Source organism: Eleginops maclovinus, chromosome 20 (genome assembly GCF_036324505.1).
Source record: "Eleginops maclovinus isolate JMC-PN-2008 ecotype Puerto Natales chromosome 20, JC_Emac_rtc_rv5, whole genome shotgun sequence".
Taxonomy (NCBI): Eukaryota; Metazoa; Chordata; class Actinopteri; order Perciformes; family Eleginopidae; genus Eleginops; species Eleginops maclovinus.
The window spans coordinates 3536400-3560094 of NC_086368.1; the positions used below are offsets into that span (position 1 = coordinate 3536400).

Here is a 23695-nt window from a genome sequence, read left to right on the forward strand (position 1 = left end):
CTCCAACACATTGTATGTAAGGAGCGGGACCTTTCTAAGCAGTCGACCACTCACAACAGAGCTGGCCAGCTAACCAATCAGAGCAGACTGGGCTCTAGTTTCAGACAGAGGGTGAAAAGAGGTGCTGCAGCACAGGCAGTATGAGAAAAATAAAGAGTTTTTGAACATTAAAGCATGGAGACATGTCCCAGAAGAGACACTAACTACAATAATGAAACCTGAAAATATGCATAACAGGACCCATATAAAAGCACAAGTTCTCTACCTTCCTCATTGATCAATCAATGATTATGTAGGTGTTTAAAAATATCTTTGTTTGTTCCCTGCAGGGTTCTGGTTCCCTCTTCATTCTTGTCAGCTAACACTGCTGTTACTGTGTTACGATTAGAAAAAATATACTACATTCATCCCAATTTAGGAAATGTTGTTGATGTTACAAAGTCCGTCTGATGTATTCAGGGGATACTGAGAACTAAGGCGAGCACAGAAAAACTATCCTGCTCCAGCAGATGAATGTGGAAACATACTAATATACACCTTTCTGTTCTGTACTGCTGCAACATCCAAATAAACAAGAAGCTAAATACATCTGCAAATTAGCACCCCCATCTGGCATTGGGAAGGAAGTGTTTAAAACAAGACAAAAACAACATTTAATTAGTGAAACAAACCACCAATTTCGTTTGAGAAATACATTACATTTAATAGTAAAAGGGGGAGTACAACATAATGCAGAATGTGTATGATTCTGAAGTGAAAACGTATACATATGTTAATGGGATGAGGTTATTGACTTGAGTATTTCCATAGATGTAAATTATTACATTTTCTCCCACTAGAAGTGTCACTGAGTGTGTTTGCTCTTGTTTCTGATCAAACACACAACTAAATAAATGTTTCTCTTTCTTTTTTTTATAACTTTTGGGGCAAGGAGAAGAGCCAGTAAATTAAGAATGTATCTTCTGAGCCACATTTGCTTTATTCTTTTCTTTAATAAAGAACGATGTCTACATGTATTGCTTGTTTTACCATTTCTGGGCACCCTGAATATTTTTATTTAAGTAAGTTACAACCAATTTGACAAAGTGGATTAGGGAATGTTGGAGTAAGAATTGTTATTTAATGTGGCCAAGGATGAGTTCCCTTTAGTAAAAGGACTGTGTTTGCAGCACTAAAGAAGACTCAGGGTAAACAACGTGTGGCTGCTTACCGTCAGTCCGAAAAATCAGCAGAGACCTCGCTGATAAACAACACACGTCATTTAAAGGGGGAGATGACTGTGTCACGTGGTTATCTCAGCTTCCTGTTTACCGCCTGTCGTCCCTTCAGACTGTAGTACACAGATTGCAACACCACTCTGCACTGCTGGGGATTTCTTTCACAACAACATACGTAGCTACAGGACTGAGATTCTGCAGCTACAGGGTTGACTACTGTATAACTTTATTCCTTGTATCTTCATGGCCATGGTTACTAAGGAGGCATGAAGACGTGACATTGAGGAAACGTGAGCAGGCCTGGGAGGAACCTGGGACTTTCCTGACTCCAGCTGACCGGAGTTCAGTGAGCGTTTGGCGGTGTCGAGACTCGGTCATCGCTTCACCTCATGTTGCAATTGCAAACAAAGAAGCGGTGATGTGGAGGACTACACACGTCTGAAATTGTTTACCTGAGTTCATGGAGATATAAGTAAACGGAAACCACAAAGCTAAGCTGAACTAGCCTGTTAGCTGGCCGTACTCCGGAGGCAGCAGCAGTCCCCGCCGCGGTGTGAGTGGCCGGCTGCGTGGGATAGCTGACGGGTTGTGTTAGGAGAGTGGAACAGCTCGCCGGTGCCCTGAATTCAAGAGGACTCCCCGGCTCTGGCCCCCTCAAGCGGGCAGTCAGGAAGAAGCTGGCTGGGAAGGGATGGCCTGGTCGGCCTTCCCGTTCCTTAGGACAAGGCTCTGCGGTGTTTGAAGGAGGTCGAGTTCGGCTAGAGGCCACCACCGCGGGTCGTGGCGCTATGATGGCCGCCTCCCCTTCCCTGGCCGGCGGCTTCGCAGCCTCTGCGCTGTCGGCCAGAAAGAGCGAGGAAATAGCGGATTTGATAGATTTGTTTTCCAAAATGCAGTACAGAGCAAAGGAAGTCACTCCTCGGGTAAGATTGTTATCACTCAGTGTGTTTTAGCTGCTTGACAACAGGTCATTGTCTCTTGTGTCATCGATATGCTGGATTAATGGAATTAAAGTGTCCTTGTACGTTAGACAAACAACACATAGCCTTCTGCAAGTAGTGATTTATTTCCTCTTTACAACCTTAAAGAACCACTGATCAGTTCGACATAGAGCTGATCATCCGATCTGCGCTAAATGTTTTTACGAGGAGCAGGTTGTGTGGATGTTGTGACCCCTCTGCTGTACTTCATTTGGATTGGAAATGGATTAGCTATTGTTGAAAAAGTGAATTACTACGGGTGTTTCTTCATTCATAATTAAATATAGTTTTCTGTATTGAAAAGGTAGTTCATAGATGGCATTTTTAACACCAACATGCTATTGTTGTTGTTGACCTACAGTCTGCTTAGTGACACACCTGAATGTAAAGTGACACTCACCTAACTGGTGAGTGGTGTGCTTCTTACTTTGACATCACGAGTCACACCAACAGCTACATCTGCATGTACAGTGTATGGATCATTTTTTAGAGGTGCTCAATAGATCCATAGCTGAAAAAAAATCAGTCATCGAGCTACTAGTGTATAATGCTTCCTGATGAAATTTATATCTGCGGTCTATTATAATAATGCCAATGAGAGTCAGAGATGAAGCTGGGCTTCAGTTATATCTGGTTGATAGGTTACCCATATAGTCTAATCATCTCAAACAACTAATTCCCAAGTTCTGTCATTTTCCAGAAGGAGAATTTTGTCTCTTTTAAAGCCACTACTATAACTTTGTTTTTATTCCTCCTCAGGTAGAAGCGATTGAGAAGCGTTGTCTGGAGTTATTTGCCAGAGATTACAAGTACAGCATCATCCACAACGCCAATGGAGAGGTGTGCGGGCATTACCCCAGGCAGATCGTGTTCCTGGAGTATGAAAGCACAGATTCGGAGAGAGACAGGTACCGTCTCACCAGTCATTATCTGATCCAAAGTTCAGTCCACTCAGTTACCAATTCCCCTCTTGTTTGTTTGCGTCACTACTCTGAACGTGCTCACCTTGCTGCAGAGCAAAGGTCAGGCTTCATCTCCAGCCCCTCTGCTCACATCAAGCTGCTGAGAGGGAGGGGTATTCTCTCAAGGTCACATCTGGAATGATTTACAGTGATTCAATAAGTCCTAACTTCACACTGCTGTTGATGCAGTTAGAGCATTTTCCAGCGTAGTGCTGAAAATAGAAATTGTGCTGAAACAAAGGAGGAAACCCTGATTCACAAGAAAGGCTTTAATAATAACCTGTTTAAAAAAGGCTTATTTGGCAAATCCCTCATGCGCACAGAACTTTTTTCCTCCTCATGTTTTCATTTCATAGTCTGTATCCCACAAAAAAAATATCAACACATTTGTAGCATTACTTACAATTCCAGAAATATTATTAAGACAGTTATATTGTTTTCCTTTGTTTTACTGAGTTGTGAACTTTTGGATCATTATTTTATTATTTTTTTTTATTATACCTTTTCTTTCCTCCTTGTGTTCCTTGACTTTTTATATGATGTTATTATGCTGAATTTGTGCAAAACGTTTTTAACGTTTGACCTGAATTGGATTTCTTGTTCTGTTTTAATTATGATCTGCGCCATGTTGTAAAACACCTTGAGCAAAGTGCCATCCAAAGAAAGTTATATAATCATTTTACCATGGTTACACTGCTTGTTTAGGTAAATCTAGTGCTAGTGGGCCAGGGTTACACTAGGTTAAACTCATTCAGTTGTCTGACAATAGAAACAGCAAAATATTAAAAGGATTTAAAATGTACTATTTAAACTTTTATAGAGAGTATAAGTGTCACAAAGCAACTACAGCTCTTTTGAACTTTTTCTGTAACCACAGACTCAAACAACACAGCTCTTCCCATTAACCTCTGTGTGCCCACTTCCCACCAGATCCTGATGCAGTTAAAGCTATTGTGATCTTGTCCATGTGTTTTACTGTTCAGAGGTCACAAAGTTACGTAGAAATGCGGATTTTGACGCAAATCATTTTAACACTGTGTTAATTACCTTAGATGATCATGAGGTCTTTTGAATGCACCCTCTTCAACCCTTCAGATAATCATTCCAGTGTTTGTGTTTTCATGGCCAACATAGCAGCGAGCAGTAAAGATGAACCGGTTAATGTAATGTAATAATCAATGGTCCTTAAGAGCTGAATGTCCCATGTGTAACCTCCTTCAACTGATGAGCACTATTGATTATCTGATTGTAGAGGTTTCAGCAGCGTGTTGCTTTAAGTGACATTTAAATGATAAAGAGGAAAGACTGATGAATAACCCATGCTGGTGTATGTTTGTGTGTGTGTGCAGGTTTGAGAGCGCGGTACACATCAGTAAGCTGCAGGACCTGGTGAACCGCAGTAAGTTGGCTCGCTGCAGAGGGAGGTTCGTCTGTCCGGTCATCCTCTACAACGGCAAGGTACTGCTCTAAACCAGCTGCCCTCACTAAGGGTTTCTGCTACCAATTACTAAAATAATTATATTGTGTATGAGGGCTACACAATTAACAGAGCATGAATCTAAGTTGCAATATGGGCTAGGGTAATAACAATAATAAATGTTATTTGTATAGCACCTTCATGCACAAAGCAGCCCAAAGTGCTTTACAGAAGAAGAAGACAACATAACAACAATATTAAATTAAATAGAGAACAATCGAAAACATCAACAGTGATCCTAGAGTAAAATTCCCTTGAAGTAAACTGACAAGAAATTATGAAATAGGTTAAACTAAAACAATTAAAAAATCAAATAAAAAATGTAAAATAAAAGCAGAAAAAATACAGTAAATCATGGACAATGATACCAGTGAGGATTGAATAGTAGCAATAGTCAAATCGCAGAACGCAAAATGTTTGTGAATATTATTGAAAATGAAAAATTCTGGAGCTACAGAGTCCCGGCCTACAAATCATATTCTATAGATGTCCTTAAATATCTTTATTTGGTACAGATCGTCTTAAAAAATTAAACGTGATGTTTAAAACATATATTTTAGAACTTATATTTAAAATAATAATGCAAAAATGATCCCTCTATATCGTTAATCATGTTGAAGTTCAGTGTAAAAACATTACGTGTGGGACCATTTCTCACTTTTAGTCTACGAGCTGCAACCCAAGTGTGTAATGGACTTAAGAGCCCCAAAAATATAAATCAAAATATCTTTCAAGAGTTAATCTAGCGTGTATTCCTATTTTATAATCCCCTACAGTGTACGTTACAGGCTGTGAGAATGTAAGTGCATGACTCTGACTGGCACAGCACCATACGGCTCCAGAATCCGACACAGATAAATGAATATATGATATGATGTTACAGGATATAATAAGTGCGACACACTGTGTGCCTACAGTGCTGCAGACTCTATTTAATCCAGGTACTTTGATGTATGCTGTGGATATGTTTGAAATATGAACAGAAACCTGTTTGCTGTTTTAAATGATGTTTTTATTTTTTTGTACTTTCCAGTGTTCTCGCTTCTCAGACTGAAATTAGCAGATTTTTCCTTCCTCTTTTCTGTATGGTTAGGCATTATTGTAACAACATGCTAGTATGAGTCATACAGTCAGTAAGTATTGTTATTCCTGCAGCATATATGCCGGTCGTCCACTCTGGCAGGATGGGGAGAGCTGTATGGACGCACAGGCTACAACTACATCTTCTCAGGTACTACACACACACACTCATGCATACACATGTTTGAATTAAGTTTAGCCTAAGCAGGGGAAGTTGTGGCTGCCATATTTTACATGGGGGAGGTTGCAGTTCCTCCTGTGCTCTCTGAAGCTGCAGCTGCTGTCAAACCTGACTGGAGGTTAGCTTCACTCTGAAGCCCCCACATGAAGAAATGTGTCTTTCTGCCACACACTGTAATATAAATATAATATAATATAAAAGGGCAATAAACCAAACATTTACTTTGAAAGATCGTCTCTCTCTTCTCGCCTCTGACATTCAGAAATGTAAAACACCATAGTCTGTTCTGGATGTGATTTGTGGTTAAGAAGCTAATAAAGGTTTTTATAAAGCATCACTTCTTCTTTCTTTTTACTGTAGCCATCATTCCCATCGTCTTCATAAACAGTATATCCGAGGATGATTTGATATCAGAAACAGTAGCCAGATAATCAGACACTCAAAAAGATGGCAAAAAGAAATGTATATCCAAACCACAAATTCCCACCAAAAATCTGCTAACAGATCAGCGTTTCACTTTGGACCTGTAATGCAAAATGACTATCTTCATCATCAGTTAATCTGTTTAGATTTACTTTATTGTTTGTTCAACTAAACATCAGAACATGGATACAGTCATGATATCCTAAAAAACAAGAGGACCTGATTAAATGTTTTCTTGAAGCAACAGTCAAACAACCAACATAATTCTTGTCACTCTTATGTAAAGCCAAGAAAAGCAAACCATCTTAGATTTGAGAACAGGAACCATCCGGCAGGGGACATTTTGAGTCAGCTGTCGGGTCATCTAACCGAACTGCTCGTGTTTCTGAGGGACTGGCTACAATGTGGTATGACCTCAGCAATTACTCCGATGATCAGTATGGAAAAAGCAAATGGGAAAAGGATTCATTAGATGGCACAGAGCAGTGAGCCTCCAATTGTTTTTGTGGTTGTTGCTAGTTTCAAAAGGCTTACAAATCTCATATGTGTGGGGTTAATCCTGATATATATGGACCTATATCAGGGTCACAAGTTTTGATCATTCAAAAAAATACAATTTATTTGAAAGTTCAAGTTTTTATCCTGAACTTTGAAAAATACAGTGATGTATTCAAACTAAAAATAAGTATTTAAAGTATTAAAGTATTTTAGGGTGGATATTATTTTGATTCAGTTCAGCCGTTTTTGGGAATAAAATATTTATTTTCATATTTCACTTTTAAACATATTTTGATGTTTGAATCCTTATTTTTTTCAGTTGCAAATGTTACGTTTTCAGATTCAAAACAATTTTTATTTCAGTTTCAAATCAGTTTTTTTAGGTTTCAGATCTTTTTCCGCCTTCAGATCTTTTTTCGCTTTCAGATCCTTTTTTTTCGGCTTTCAAACTAGTGGCACTGATGTTGCTTGGGGGGCGGGGCTTACCAAAAGTAGTTTGGCATCCTGAGTGACAGCCCTGCCTCTCTCATGTTGCCTTCATGGATGTTGGGTAGCGCAAGAAACATAACTCAACACTTTCTCTACACAATACTCCCGTGATTGATGGTAAAAAAAACTGATACCAGCATCAAAGTTCCGTTAAGCGAGCTGTTGAGCCTCGTAGTTGGCAACAATCGCGGTATAAGGGCAATAAACTGTGCTAGAATGTGAAATTACTTACTTTATTACTATAAATGAATTGCATTTTTCTACTTAAGACTGAAGCTTATAATGAATATATATTAATGTAAAATCAATCATCAAATTAATGTAGAATAAACACAGAGAAAGTATATTTAAATTCAAAGACCATTTTAATGGCTTAAGGTGCACATATGCACAGTGCAAATACAAAACATAATTCAGAACATTGAACATTTTTCACTCCATAGACATAATTTACTTAGTCCTTCTTTACATTCAGCCAGTTGCTGAGGCAGACTTTGTTTACGTTATCAGGGGACAAAGAAGCTCGCTTCTTTTGAGTGATGTGACCTGAGAGTGAGAACAACCTCTCACAAGGCACTGTGCTTCCAGGGGTTGACAGGTACTTGCGTGCAATGGGTGCCAGCCTGGCATGTGCTCCCTCTCTCTTTGACCACCATTGTAGTGGACACGCCTCTATGTCCATTTTTGGCTCTGTTTTGTAGCGATCCAGACAATGCTCTATGGACTCCTCCTCGTCATCTGAATCAGAAGAACACAGCACCATGGACATCCTCCTCCTCCTCTTCTTTGGTGATGGCTACTCTGTTGTCTCAGCAGGTTGTTGTTCTGCACATGTCTCTTTCATCATCAGGTCACGTACTAAAGCCCACACCTCACTCCTTTCATCTTTTAGAAGGCACTTAAGGTCTTTAAACCTAGGGTCAAGGGCAGTAGTGATCTTCAGCCATTTGAGGTTGGTGCTATTCTTCCGTTGAGCTAGGTCTGTAGTAAAGGCCTTCTTGAACCTCAGAACATAAACTGGATCATCGTCCGAGGGCTCCATAACTCTGAACAAGTGGCATAAGGCTGGCAAGACCACTGAACAGGAGACATACTGCTCTCCCCCCAGCAGTTCAGTCACATATCTGCAATGGAAAGCACAAGGTGTTAAACATTTCAGTACATCTTTATTAACAACACAGAGAGAGAGAGAGAGAGCTTTTGCAGTTTGACAAGCTCCTGGTCAGTCAACATGGCAACCTTGCTCTTTTGCTGCACCAGAGTAGTGGTCAGTGGAGATTTGTTTCTCTGCATCCTCTTTACCATCTCCAGCGTAGAATTCCATCTTGTTGCAACGTCCTGAGCAAGTGATTCTTGCTTAAGTCTGTGCAACTTGCTGTTCGTTTAATTCCTGAGCGTTAGATGGACTATGCTTAAAGTGCCAGACAATCTTGCGACATTTGGCCAGAACACTTTCTCACTTAAGTGAGACTGTGACCGTTCTTTGCAGAGAGTGGGCCATGCAAGGCAGGTGTTCAAATGGAAGTAGCCTCGCGGCAGCTACCATGTTACGAGCACTGTCAGTGCCGAGTGTGGTCAACCTTTCCTTGATTTCCCATTCGTTTGCAACATCCAGAAAATGGTTAGCACATGCCTCGGCATAATGTCGCTCCTCGGTTTTACTCACAGTAAGTGCAAACGACTGCAGAGTCCAGTCTTGATCAATGAAATGCGCCGTGACGCCCAAATAATTATCGTTGTTGACAGACGTCCAGTGGTCACCTGTGACAGCGATGTGCTTTGCTGGATCAAGCATGTTCGTCCGCTTTGCCCTCTCATCCTCATACAACGTGTGTATTCTTGACACGATGGTTCCTCTCGAGGGTAAATTATAAGAGGTATCTCCCGATGCAACACAAATTACTTCTCTCAGTCCATCATCCTCTACTGTGCTAACTGGGCGGCAGTTTTTAACTATCCAAGTAACCAAGGAGTTGTTTAACTTTTCACTTACAGGTTTGGTTATTCGCCCACGAGTGCCACACTCCTGTAGTGTAGACTGGCGCGGTCCCGTGGAGGTAATTTCAGCAGGGTGTTTTGCTTTGAGGTGATATGCTAAAGACCTGTTACTTCTGTGGTAATTAAATTCGGCTTTGCAAACTGTGCAAATTGCCTTGGTTTTGTCCAACGAGCCGTCGGGCAACTTTTTCAAATGAAACTTTCCCCCTAAAAGTCCGTCCTTATCCATCTTTCCGCCATAGACTCTCCTTAAGGTAGGATAGATGTTTCCGCTGTTTGCCCCTCGCACGGGACCAAAGTTTATGGGTCAGCCGCCACAAGAAGTAAACTAAACCACGTTAATTGCGTTACATTTTTTTAATGCATTAAATGTTTAAAATGAATCGCCATATAACGCGTTAACTTTGACAGCACTAGAAATTACGTATTCACAATTATGAGTTTCCCTTCTCCACTTCCACGTATCTCCGTGAACGCAGCATAATGTTGGCTTGGCTTTTGCGATAGCGTCAGGTCCACCACAGCAACCTGCAGGCTCCATGGCTGGAACAGCTTATTGCTCTTATACCGCAATTGTTACCAACTACGATGCTCAACAGCTTGCTTAACGGAACTTTGACGCTTGTATCAGTTTGGTTTACCACCAGTCACGGTAGTGTTGTGTATAGTGATACACCACAATAGAAAGTATTGAGTTATATTTCTCGCGCTACCTAAGATCCATGAAGGCAACTTGACAGAGGGAGGGCTGTCACTTAGGATGCCAAGCTATTCTTGGTAAGCCCCTAAGATTTGAAACTGAAAAAAGAATCATTTTGGATCTGAAAACATAAAATCTGCAACTGAAAAAATAAGGATTCAAACATCAAAATATGTTTAAAAGTGAAATATGAAAATAAATATTGTATTCCCAAAATCTGCTGAACTGAATCAAAATAATATTCAACCTAAAAAGATATATTTTAAATACTTATTTTTAGTTTGAGTACATCATTGTATTTTTCAAAGTTCAGGATAAAAACGTGAACTTTCAAATAAATTGTATTTATACAACTGTCTTACAACACAAATGAAATGTTAAAATAGCCAGTCAGTATGCATATAAAAGAAACTGCATGAAACTGGCACATTTTGAACACAATGCTGCATGTCCCGTCATACAAATTACTTTCTATGGACTTCAAATATCTGTTTGTTTGGTACAGTGTTTAACAAAATCAAACCGTGATCCAAATTATATATAATAATATATTTTAAGTATAATGAGGATGTTGATGCAAAAACGAAAATCCCTCCAATATATCAATATATTCAAATCGTGCAGCTCTAACAATATTTGTAAGTTGGAGTGATTTACAGTTTGTGGCTTGTCATGAGCTCCACTTGGATTGACTTCCTGTATGCTTCTGTTTTTCAGGGGGCACTGATGACACGTGGACAGAGTCTGAGGAGGTTCCAGAGGATGACAGTGCAGTCAGGTAACCACATGACATGGCTAATCACTGACAACAAGAATGAGCCCGATGGTTGCTGACTGAAAAACTTCTCATCAAAGTAAAACATCTACCCAGAGAACGTCCATTCATCTAATAATCTCGCTCTCCTTCTCCGCTCCTTCCCTCCTCCTCAGGAACGGGGACTCGCAGCTCTTTGACAAAGTCCGAGGCCACGATATTAAGCTGCTACGCTACCTCTCAGTCCGCTACATCTGTGACCTGATGGTGGAGAACAAGAAGGTCAAGTTTGGGCTAAAGTAAGGAACAGCAGTGGCTGAGATCTAGATCCCTGTTTCCTCTGCATGTTGTAGAAAGACGCTTCCTGACAGGCTCTTGACTGCAGACTCGGTCCCTGTGTGTTGGCTCCTTGTTTCTGCAGATTTGGCCGTTAATGTACACTGGCTGTCTACAGTGTGCTGTGATTGTGTTGAAGCTGGGATGCTTCAGATTTGCTCTCATTGTCTCCTGCTTTGTATACACACAGAGCTTGGTAATCATTGTCACAGGGTTCTTGGTATTATAGAGGTTAATCCGCTGTAGCTGTTGATCATCTGTTACATGTGGAACAGATCTTACTGGTAGTATTTCTCACACATTCGTTGACTGAAAATGCTGAGAGAATGGTTAGAAGAGCAGTGAAAATACTAGGACAAACTAAAAAAAGATGTAAGGGATGGCATGAAACAATATGAACATTTGACTGACCTGGTTAATTTACAAACCTCAGGAATCATCAAGATAATAATGGAGGTTCACAAGTCATCAAAGAAAGCCAAACTGCATGAATCTTCCTCCAGGAACAGGACACATAAAAGCTGGGATTGTAGATCTGGTTAATCCACCAAAGATTGATTTATAAACTCTTCCTTGGTTACAACAATTCAATACGATAATACTTTAATGGACAGATCATGTCTGAAATTTGACTTGCTTAACAGCAGCTCCATTTTCAACGTCAACAAGGACAAATATCAAGACATAATACACGAAATAACAAACATTGAACATAACATCACGATCACTGAGAGAAACGTGCTCAAAGACCCTTTAGCGTGAAATTGATCTGGGATTTAGCTCTGTGTTTACTGTGAGGATTGACTGGTGCACAAAGGAGTGCTTCAGTCTGACTTGATTCAATCGCGGGACCCTGTTTCTCCGATTAGATGGCAGCAGTTCATATTCGCTGTCCAGAACATGCTCTCTGGGTCAGAGATGATGTTTAGTTGCTTAGCCTTGCTAAGTTGTTATGATATGCTGACTCATAAAGTCTCTGACTGGGTTGACCAACAATCTTTGAGCAGATTTTTAACAGGTGGAGCAGTTTTTAGAATAGACAAAATCACAGATGTAAAGAACAACAGAATCATTTTTCACTCGCCCCAAATGACCTAAGGCGGCGAGAAAATACATTATTTATTATATTATAATAATGTATTTTTGCAAATGAATGTCATCTTTTTGTTTGCATTATTATTATTCAAGGTCTGAAACCAGTGCATATATATTTGGTTAGTTGACTAGTTTTCATTTTCTGCAAAGACATTTTCTCAATGCCAATATTTCTGTTTGGGATTTGGGGGAAAAGTTGTCGGTGGTTCAGAGAATAGCACAGCATTGTTCATTTTAGTCCTATAAAGAGATCATTTTTCAGTGTTCTCTTAGTTTTTCCAGAGCTATATTTCCTGTATGGTATATATGAATGACAGACTATTACAAGAAAACAGCAACTATTAAGGCAAGAAGCTCAGCTCAGTGCGTATGGGCCAAAATAAATATAGATTCTACTAAAGCTTTGAAACAACTCATCACAAGATAAGATAAGAGGTACTTTATTAATCCCAATCTGGGAAATGTTTGCGTTGCAGCAGCATAAAACAAAACGGCATCGCACATAATTAGAATCTAAAAATATAAACATCTCAAAATAGAATAGAATAAACCAGCATGAGAGTAAAAAGAATATATACAGTTGAGTCCAATGTTCAAATCGCAGCAGGCACAATATTTGCTAAAGGCTAAATATGTATTTAAATACTATTTTCAATTAAGTATGGTGGAGCTGAAGAGATATCCACACGTAAAAACAATATTACAAAGACTTAAAAAAACAGACTTGTTTAGCACAGATCCTCATAAAAAAAATCACACCATGATCATTAAATGTATCTTTCAATGATGAATCAGAATATTGATGCAAAGATGGTCACGTCCTCATACAGTGCTCAGCGTAAATGAGTACACCCCCTTTGAAAAGTAACATTTTAAACAATATCTCAATGAACACAAAAACAATTTCCAAGTTTAATATAACATCTGTTTAACTTATAACATGAAAGTAAGGTTAATAATATAACTTACATTACACAGTTTTCAGTTTTACTCAAAATAAGGGCGATGCCAAAATGAAAACACCCCACTGAAAGTCTCTGGAGCAGAGCTACATTTTAGACTACAAATGTCTAATTGAACAATAATCAACCACAGGTGAGTCTTAATTACTCATTACACAGGTGTCCAGCAGACAGCTGACTATAAAAGGGTGTTACTTAAAGAAAACCCCTTCCCATTTCATGTTGTTAGCAATGGCACCACATGGAAGAGAAAGAAAACCATTTCTTTACTCTGCAAAGGTGAAGGGTACAAGAAGATCAGCAGAGCTTTACTTATCAGTCAGAATAAAGCGGTACAAAAACTTTAAAAAGATGGAACTGCAACCATCTCACAGAGACGTCCAGGTCGTCTTCGGAGGTTAACACACCGACAGGAGCGTCTTCTGATGAGAAGGGTCGAAGAAAATCCTGAATTCACAGATGAACTGCTCTATACTGAAAGAGAAGATGCTACCATCACTCCGTGCCCTTAATCGTCATGCACTTTTCCAACATGACAAAGATCCTAAACACACATCTAAGGCCACTGTGGGATTTCTGAAGAAGAACAGGATGAAAGTGATTCAGAGGCCAAGTATGTCTCCTGATCTGAACCCAATTGAACACCTATGGGGAATTCTGAAGAGACAAGTTGAGCATCCCTCTCCATCCAGCATCCGGTCTCTAACAGAGGTCATTCTTGAAGAATGGAAAAAGATTGATGTAGCAAAATGTTTCCAACTTGTTCATTCCATGCCTAGAAGACTTGGTGCTGTCATTAAAACTCATGGAGGCCAAACAAAGAACTAGATGTAGTAGTTTTTGTTGTGGGGTGTACTCATTTTTGCATCGCCCTTATTTGAGTGAAACAGAAACATGTGTAATCTAAGATATATAATTAACCTTACATTCATTTTATAAGTTAAACAGATGTTGTATTAAACTTAGTCTAGTCAACATTTTGGAAATAGTTTTTGTGTTCATTGAGATATTGTTTAAAATGTTACTTTTCAAAGGGGGTGTACTGATTTACGCTGAGCACTGTATATCGTTATCATAAAATTAGTCAAATTTCGCAACCTGACTGATGGCCAAACACAGGTCTCTGTATGATATGGAAGTGTTATTAATATACTGTAGTGCCCATGAATGCTCACTGTGTTTCTCCCCCGCAGTGTGACGTCCTCTGAGAAGGCGGACAAGGCCCAACGCTATGCAGACTTCACCCTGCTCTCTGTGCCTTACCCAGGTAAACTACCAGTCACTACTCTGTCACTTCACTGGAATTGTCCAGTCAAATACTGTTTATCAGCAGTTATGAGTTGAATGCAGACACAGAGAACTTACAGTAGCTGTGAGCTAATTAATACGACTACTAGAAGACCTGTATAATAAGAAAACTGTAATAGAAGTCCTGCACATAAGAGAAAGGAGCAGAAATTACAGTTAACCTTGCTTCATGATCATATGATTTAGAGGAATCCGAAAGCCATTGTGAAAATGACTGAAATATCTTTTACAGGGAACCAGGCACATCTCACTGATCACAATTTTGAAAGCCATAGAATTGTGTGCAAACTGTCCTCTTGTGTCAGAATAATTGACTCTCTCAGATGTCTTCATTTTCGACATTGTTGCCTTCAGCTAGACCTCAAAAATACAAAGTAGACAGTTTATCATTCAGATTTTAAAGAACAGGACCACATTCTGTAGCTTGAGTTTCACTCCTGACTTAATGTGCTGAATGTGTTGCTGTTTCAGGGTGTGAGTTTTTTAAGGACTACAAAGACAGAGACTACACTGCAGAGGGTCTGGTGTTCAACTGGAATCAGGTACAGAGGCGGTAGTGAGTGTGTACTCTCACTGTACTGCAGCTCAGCTCTGATTTATTCATCTGATGACTGTCTCCACTCACAGGACTATGTGGACGCTCCTTTGACAATCCCACTGGGCTTTACTCAGAACTTGAACATCGACTGGACTCGATACCAGGTTACTCTTCTTCTAATGTATTCCCTCTGGTGCCTCCACTCTACCAGCTGTGACTCACTTCTGCTCTCTCTTATCTGTGGTCTGTCAGTGCCATCTGTTGTCCAACCGGTAAAGTGCTTTAGTCATGCTTCACATCCGGGGAGCTTTAAACCTCACTGACTCACACACACATTGTTATATCCCACAAAACGTGAATTCAGGAACCAAAACAATATCATATGTTAGGCTGAACTTTAGAGAAGTTTATAAAATAAGATGGGGACTTGTGTTGGGTATAATGGCTGTCAGGCAATTAAAATGGAGTCTAATGAATTGAGTTTTGTGATTAATTGATCTAAATCAATGCAGGCGCTGTTATTCAACACTGGGGAACATCAGTATATTATTCCATTCACAAGCATAAAACAATAGAATCTTTTTAACATGCTTTTCATTTGAATAATAAATCAAATATAACTGGAAGATTTGACAGCTTTGGTTTTAATTTAATTTAAAGTGAAACCAGCTGACGGCATCAGACACTGAGCCTATTGTTACAGGAATAACCCAACTAAATATCAGGGTTTAGTCTAAACCAGGTATCAGGGTCTCTGCCTCTTCTTACTCACAGCGTGCGCCCTCAAACCACAATCAGATTTCCCCCGGCAAATGTTAAGTGATGCCAGAAGACAATATTTCTGTTCGTTAAAAACTGTATAATGACTCCAGAAATATGAAGATGGTGTCATAAATAAAGAATAAACAGGGGATGGTGTCCGGGTGGCAGGCAGCAGACTTACACTTAAACTGAGATTTCTGAATTGCATCCTTTCTTTTGCTCTCCTTTTTTCTGTAGAGGAAGTAAAAGAAACGTAACTTTGGATTTATTTGTTGTTTGAGGTGCAATATATGACCCAGCAGCTTTAAGACATGAAGGAACTATTATTTTCGCTTCGCTCTGATGCAGTATTTTCACCGGAAAGTGGGTGGGGTCATAGTTTTGATCGGAAGTGACGTTATCGCCTTCATAATATATTTTCTATAAAACCCCCTGAAATAGGATAAAGTTAAAACTAAAGCTTATAAAATACCATTCAACAAATCAGAGGAGAAAGAGAAAGAAATATAGAAGATATGATAAAATGATAAGGATACATCATTAATTCTCATGCGTACCTTAATGGTCTAACCAGAGGGTCATCAGTAATGTTTTGTGTTGTTTTCCTCTCCCATTTCTCTTCTTTTGTCAAAGAAATTAACTTGATTTATTGTTATTTTTTACTTTCTATATTATATAACATTATATTATACATTTACAAGATTCTTCCATTAAGTGTGTTTATCACGGATCGTCTTCTGTCTACTTGTGTGTTTCTCAGTCGTGGGACCTGGTGGAGCAGACCCAGAACTACCTGAAGATGCTGCTCCACATCATCAACAGTGATGGTGGGTGGTGTTTGTGACGTAGCTTGAGGTTTAGGATTGTGACTTTGTCATGGGTTAAAATGCGTGAAAGGAAGCTAACGCAGGATTTGTTTATTTATCTTCTATTGATCATTAGTTAAGGCAATGAATTCTAAAAGCCACATTTTAAGCCATCAGAAACTAAAGTTCAAATCGTTCCTTTAACAACCTTATTTAAGTTATTCTACGATAATAAACTAAATGTCAGTAGTTTCTGATGGAATAAGAACACATTTGAAAGTGTAGCCTAGGGTTCTGCTAAATTGTAATGGGGTTTTTAACAACAAAATGTTTACTCAATCAGTCGAGAAAATAACCGTTAGTTGCAGCCACATAATGGGAAGTGTGTGGTTATGTTTCCTTTAATTAACCTCTTTTAAATGTTGGGGTATTGCTATGGCCCAGAGCAACAACTGTTAATACCTTAAGAAGATGGACATATTCTAGCATAGTTTACCGTCTGATGTCTGAACTCAGTCTTTCAATAAGTCTTATAAATGCTTTGGACATTGGAAGGAGGATTTCATGAATGTTTCGTTAGTAATATTGTAATATAAAATCTCAAAACAATTGCTAACATGTATTTTCTAAAGAATAATTTACCATATGCCTCATCCTTTAACGGCCAGAATTGTTCATTGTTCACAGTGGCATCAAAAAGTCTTAAGGAGTCTAACTTCTGTAAAGTAATGACATCACTCTGTAACACTTGGGCTTCTATTGGATAGCGCTCCAACAAATGTTATGTGATAGGCTAAGGGGTGGGACATCTCTAAGCGGTTGACCAACCACAACAGATCTGGCCAATTCACCAATCAGAGCAGGCTGGGCTCTGGTTTCAGACAGAGGGTGAAAAGCGGTGCTGCAGCACAGGCAGTATGAGAAAAATAAAGAGCTTTCTGAACATTAAAGCATGGAGACATGTCCCAGAGAGAGACTACATACTGATATACTGAACGTCCTCTTTAAATCTAAGATTAAGATGAACCTGTATTGAACTGATTGAAATGCAATGTTCTAACTAACTCTTGGTTAGGTGATGAATAAATTAAGTGATACATTAGTGCAAAAGATACATATACAATACTATAACTAATGAAAATGTAAAAGTAATTCTGTTGTAAAGAATCTTTATTAAATGAGGTTAGTAAAATGCACACAAACATAATGAATGTTATAAAACCAACACAGAACCTTTTACTGCATAAAGAGAGGAAAGCTACACTACACTAACAAGAACCAAAACCTAACAATTGCACCCACACAAAGCAGTCCTCTAACGCCCCCCCCCCCCACAGTGAGGCTGGTGATGTTTAAAGTGGCGTTGTGTGTTTCAGATGACAGCGGCCTCCTGGTGCACTGCATATCAGGCTGGGACCGGACGCCTCTGTTTGTGTCCCTGCTCAGGCTCTCCCTGTGGGCAGTAAGTCCTCCTGTCCGTCCTCCTTCTGTCTTTTCATCTCTCTCCCCCGGTGTCACCCAGCACTCTCCTCATTCGTTCCTCCCCACATACTCATTTCAAACATGGCCTTTAATCAGCCTCCTCTGTATTCATCTTTATTAAAATACATGTCATAAATATGTAATGCCTTTCTGGAGATGGGTCCATACTGGAATCTTCTGATGAACCAGAGACCACCTACGGAGTCCTTTTCACACAGAATAATACATGCAGTTTGCTTGTTGGAGCTGCATGTGCGTGATTGGCTCCTGGGGTTTAATGTAACGCAAGATGTTTGAGCTCATTCTCGTCATGTTGTTTCCACAGGACGGCGCCGTGCACGCCAGCCTGCAGCCGGCAGAGATCCTGTATCTGACCATCGCTTACGACTGGTTCCTCTTCGGGTAAAAAAATGATCATTTACAACAACACTATCATAATTTCATGAGTTCATGGTGAGCCGTAAGTCACAGCGCATTAGCCCCTATAAATACTTTAGAGGGGCATTTGCAACATCTCTGACACCCGTGCTTTTTCTGTAATGCGTAATTGAAAATAGGTTAATGGAGCAGTGGGAAAGGGGAGCCGGGACAACATGAGACATTAAGACGACTCTGGCTTAGCTGTTGACCACATATTTTATCTACACACACACACCACCCTCTCCTGGGCTTCTCCTTTCCTTATTAACAGCATGATGTGACCAATTAGAGCTCATCTGAGGGAGTCTTGTAAAAAGCCCTCTCTGCCATGGAGAGATACCTCAGAGGCTGGCCCAGACCCTGAAGACATTTGTACAGCAGAAGGTGTGTGAGAGGGATCTTCTCCTCAGCGGTTACAAATTAATCATGCCAGGTTATTTGAAGTGTAGTCCAATCATTCTGTTGCCCTCTATCAAGGCCATACACACCGTCTGTGGCACTGAGTAGCTGTAATCACTGTCAAAAACATCACTCTCAAGAGAACCCTAACACTAACCCCTTTCTGAACAAGTCATTTGATCAGCAGTGTTCAACCACAAGAAGAAAGGAGTCCGTTTCCTAAACTGTAAGGAATCTAAACGTACAAACAAAACCATGAAATCCCTGACTACCAGGTCATTCTTTTTTTTAAAAATTCTATTATTACAATATAAGTACAGGCACTTTCTGAATCCGACAGACAAACAAAATTAGTAGAAGCGGGAGGGCAGAAAGCATAGCTTATACAGAAAGTAGCCCTCCCGTTAGTCATCCAGATGCAGGATAAAGAAAAATAGATAAATCAGTATTTAAATACACACACAAATAAACAAAACAGCAATATATACGTACACATACATATGTAAATACATACACCCAGTTTCCAGGGTGAAAATAAAATAATAACGTACAAAATGAATTCCTACAAGTCCATGTTCAGATAACAACACAGTATAATTTCTAATCCTGTTTTTATATAAACTGATCATTAAGATAATCATGATATAGCCATCATGATTATAATTATAATTACTATTAGCATCATTACCGTCATCATCATTGTCATTAATCCATATCATTTTTTTAAGGTAAACAACAAGCACAATGACCAAATGACAAATTGAACAAAAACAGCAGCTGGTTACTGTATACACATGTTTTGTTAATTTGAGTAGTCCGTTAACAAAATACTTCTGAATCTTGATTTGAGTTGTTTAAGACAGTTAACATTTGAGAGAGGTTGGTTAAGACCATTGCATAGTTTTGCACCTAACATAGATAAACTGCGTGATGTAATGGTTGTTCTGTCGGACTTTTTAAAAGAAACAATAAGTTAACTACAAAATAAAGGGAAAAGTAACTAACCAACTGAGTTGTGATCAGGAAAGTCAGGAAAGCAAAGACAGATGGCTCCTTTCTGCTCCAGTCTTCCTTGTAAATATGGGAAATGAGCACCTCCACAAAAGCAGAAGAGAGGGAGCAAAAGGAAGATGAAGCCTGTAACAACTAGTCTTACGATAAAGAGGAAAAAGAAGAAGCAAATCTTGTTCCTATAATTCCCTTAAGCACAGCCAGTGATCTCCCTTACTAATGCCTGGAGTGGCTGAATTAAAGGGTCAGTTCTCCTTAATTAAAAAAATGTCATATCTTTCCAGAGAGTTTTGATTTACTTGCTGACATTTACTGATAGCAACTCTTGAGAACTGTTCTGCCGCCCCCATACTATTCTACCAATTCTCTGAGAAATGAAACAAGAGAAAGTGTTACAAGGGCTCGGTCCCTCTGGGTACCACAGAGCTCCCTGTCAAACGTGTTCCTTTAGAAGCAATTTGTGATTCATCATAGGATCTCACTTCTCTAATACCATTTATTAATACTAGGATTTATTTCCAGGATACCTTACTGTGTGAACTTTATATCATGCATCTTCACATGCACAACAAGGGGGTGTGTTGGGTTTTTGTCCTGAATAAGATGCAGCTGGCATATAACACAGAACATTTCCCTCTGTCTGTTTCCAGTCATATGCTGCCAGATCGACTCTCCAAAGGGGAGGAGGTACGTTTATCCTAATAAAGTTTATATTTCTTTCTACGATTATGTTTATATAACTTGTATTTACAGAAAAAAAGACTGGCATCATAGGTACACTTCAACTATGAGAGACAGAATGTGGGAAACAATCCAGGAAATCACATTGTCTGATTTTTAATGAATTAATTGGTAAATTCCTCGGTAAAATAAGTATTTGGTCACCTACAAACAAGCAAGATTTCTGGCTCTCACAGACCTGTAGCTTCTTCTTTAAGAGGCTCCTCTGTCCTCCACTCCTTACCTGTATTAATGGCACCTTTTTGAACTCGTTATCAGTATAAAAGACACCTGTCCACAACCTCAAACAGTCATACTCCAAACTCCACTATGGCCAAGACCAAAGAGCTGTCAAAGGAGACCAGAGACTAAATTGTAGACCTGCATCAGGCTGGGAAAACTGAATCTGCAATAGGTAAGCAGCTTGGTGTGAAGAAATCAACTGTGGGAGCAATTATTAGAAAATGGAAGACATACAAGACCACTGCTAATCTCCCTCGATCTGGGGCTCCACGCAAGATCTCACCCCGTGGGGTCAAAATGATCACAAGAACGGTGAGCAAAAATCCCAGAACCACACGGGGGGACCTAGTGAATGACCTGCAGAGAGCTGGGACCAAAGTAACAGAGGCTACCATCAGCAACACACTACGCCGCCAGGGACTTAAATCCTGCAGTTCCAGACGTGTCCCCCTGCTTAAGCCAGTACATGTCCAGGCCCGTCTGAAGTTTGCTAGAGGGCATTTGGATGATCCAGAAGAGGATTGGGAGAATGTCATATGGTCAGATGAAACCAAAATAGAACTTTTTGGTAAAAACTCAACTCGTCGTGTTTGGAGGAGAAAGAATGCAGAGTTGCATCCAAAGAACACCATACCTACTGTGAAGCATGGGGGTGGAAACATCATGCTTTGGGGCTGTTTTTCTGCAAAGGGACCAGGACGACTGATCCGTGTAAAGGAAAGAATGAATGGGGCCATGTATCGTGAGATTTTGAGTGAAAACCTCCTTCCATCAGCAAGGGCACTGAAGATGAAGCGTGGCTGGGTCTTTCAGCATGACAATGATCCCAAACACACCGCCAGGGCAACGAAGGAGTGGCTTCGTAAGAAGCATTTCAAGGTCCTGGAGTGGCCTAGCCAGTCTCCAGATCTCAACCCCATAGAAAATCTTTGGAGGGAGTTGAAAGTCCGTGTTGCCCAGCGACAGCCCCAAAACATCACTGCTTTAGAGGAGATCTGCATGGAGGAATGGGCCAAAATACCAGCAACAGTGTGTGGAAACCTTGTGAAGACTTACAGAAAACGTTTGACCTCTGTCATTGCCAACAAAGGGTATATAACAAAGTATTGAGATGAACTTTTGTTATTGACCAAATACTTATTTTCCACAATCATTTGAAAATAAATTCTTTAAAAATCCTACAATGTGATTTCCTGGATTTCTTTTCTCATTTTGTCTCTCATAGTTGAGGTATACCTATGATAAAAATTACAGGCCTCTCTCATCTTTTTAAATGGGAGAACTTGCACAATTGGTGGCTGACTAAATACTTTTTTGCCCCACTGTATGTTAGCACAAAAAAAATGTTTTGAAATCCCAGACCAAATGAGTGTCTCAGTACAGCGATCATATAAAGACACTGACAAATTTTTCTTGAACAAACTTTAATTAGAAGTTAAAGGAATCCCAGTTAAACTGGGATCTACCTCTACAGGAAGTTGCAGCTTTAAGGATGAAGTTGTGTCATCTCTTCAGAGGGCACCAAGAAAAAGGTTACCTATTGAAAGAAAAGCTGGAGGCAGTAGAAGCTAATGATGCTCTCATAGCAGAGCGGTTTTACCTTTGTATTTTCACCAAGAGTCACATTTCATAATTATTGTGGTTGATGGTGAGAGAAAAGAATGTCCTTTGTATATGACCTGAGCAAACGGCTTCAGAAGAAGATGAAGGATTACTGCGAGTCAGGTTATTGTTTCTGTGGTTTTACTTTTTATAGCTATGTGTTTGATTGAAATTAGCATTTTATTTTTTTTGTAAAATACTGAAAATGTTCTAAATAAATATATTCTCATTCAAAGAATTGAGACAATGTTTTCTGCAGAGCCAGACAGACCAATGATTGGCTTTAGCTTTTTCTCATGTCCTGGCCTCCATGTCAGTCTATAAGTAGCAAGATATTTCACTACAGAAATCTCAGATACCTCCATGGTTCGCTCCCCACAGAGCACTAACTGATTTGTTTTACACTAGATGTCCTGCTTATACAATTTGCGATTAAAAAAACAAACAAAAACTAATATAGGAGTTTCATAACACAACCATATAGTGGTGTGTTTCTTTATCTCATATTCTTCATTACTATCACTATCAACCACAATGTTGGTCTGAAGAGTTTGGTATCAGTCAGAGTAAATGTGCAGGAACACCAGAGGTTATTAAACCAAAATGAACATTAGCATTATATTTCCTTTGTAAGAGAAAAGACAGAGCTTCTTTTTAAAATAGTCAATTTATCTATAGCCAATAATCACAGAGGGAGGAATCTATCAGTGGAAGAAATGTCATCATCTGAACCAAGAGTAATCTCCGTAGAAGACTCAAATGTACCAGCTTTTCGGTATAGTTGGTGCTTTTGCTAATGCTGGGAACTGATATCTTTCAATTTTATTTCCCTTCTCTAAAATGTTTTTTCTCCCTCAGATTTTCTTCTTTTGCTTCAATTTTTTGAAGCACATTGTCTCAGAGAAGTTCTCAGCTGTTAAGAAACAGAGGTGGGTTCATTCCTCTTCATGTTTGTGAGGTTCATTCTTATGTGAGAATATTCTAAGGATAAAGCTGTGGTTATCTGTTGTAAAACTCAGTGAATATCCATATTCTGTAGACACACATCATCTGTTTGATTCCACTCTCACCTATTATATCTCTACTTTTGATCTCTAATATTATTTCATCCTCTTTTCTGTCAGAAGGAAGAACTCTCACTTCAAAGACAGTGATTTCACTGTGGAAGATCTCTGCCAGTTAAGTAAGTCAATGTGTCTCCTCCATTCAACACGGGATATTTTATTATACTAATGTTTAAATGGAGTAGTGT

General features: G+C 39.4%; 1 protein-coding gene across 2 annotated transcripts in view; it reads left to right on the top strand.

Annotated features, from left to right (window-relative positions):
• The first annotated feature begins 1311 nt into the window (after window positions 1–1311).
• mtmr14 (myotubularin related protein 14) overlaps window positions 1312–23695 on the top strand; it is a 39926-nt gene continuing 17542 nt past the window's right edge. The window contains exons 1-15 of one of the 2 annotated variants that reach the window (XM_063910390.1): window positions 1312–2140; window positions 2957–3105; window positions 4509–4617; window positions 5792–5867; window positions 10723–10783; window positions 10936–11058; window positions 14346–14419; window positions 14932–15002; window positions 15088–15162; window positions 16521–16587; window positions 17943–18028; window positions 18374–18450; window positions 20529–20565; window positions 23302–23372; window positions 23568–23626. In XM_063910390.1, coding sequence (XP_063766460.1) covers window positions 2006–2140; window positions 2957–3105; window positions 4509–4617; window positions 5792–5867; window positions 10723–10783; window positions 10936–11058; window positions 14346–14419; window positions 14932–15002; window positions 15088–15162; window positions 16521–16587; window positions 17943–18028; window positions 18374–18450; window positions 20529–20565; window positions 23302–23372; window positions 23568–23626 — 1270 coding nt within the window. In that variant the 5' untranslated portion in view covers window positions 1312–2005. The remainder of the gene's footprint in view (window positions 2141–2956; window positions 3106–4508; window positions 4618–5791; window positions 5868–10722; window positions 10784–10935; window positions 11059–14345; window positions 14420–14931; window positions 15003–15087; window positions 15163–16520; window positions 16588–17942; window positions 18029–18373; window positions 18451–20528; window positions 20566–23301; window positions 23373–23567; window positions 23627–23695) is intronic. The other variant, XM_063910391.1, reaches the window with a different exon arrangement.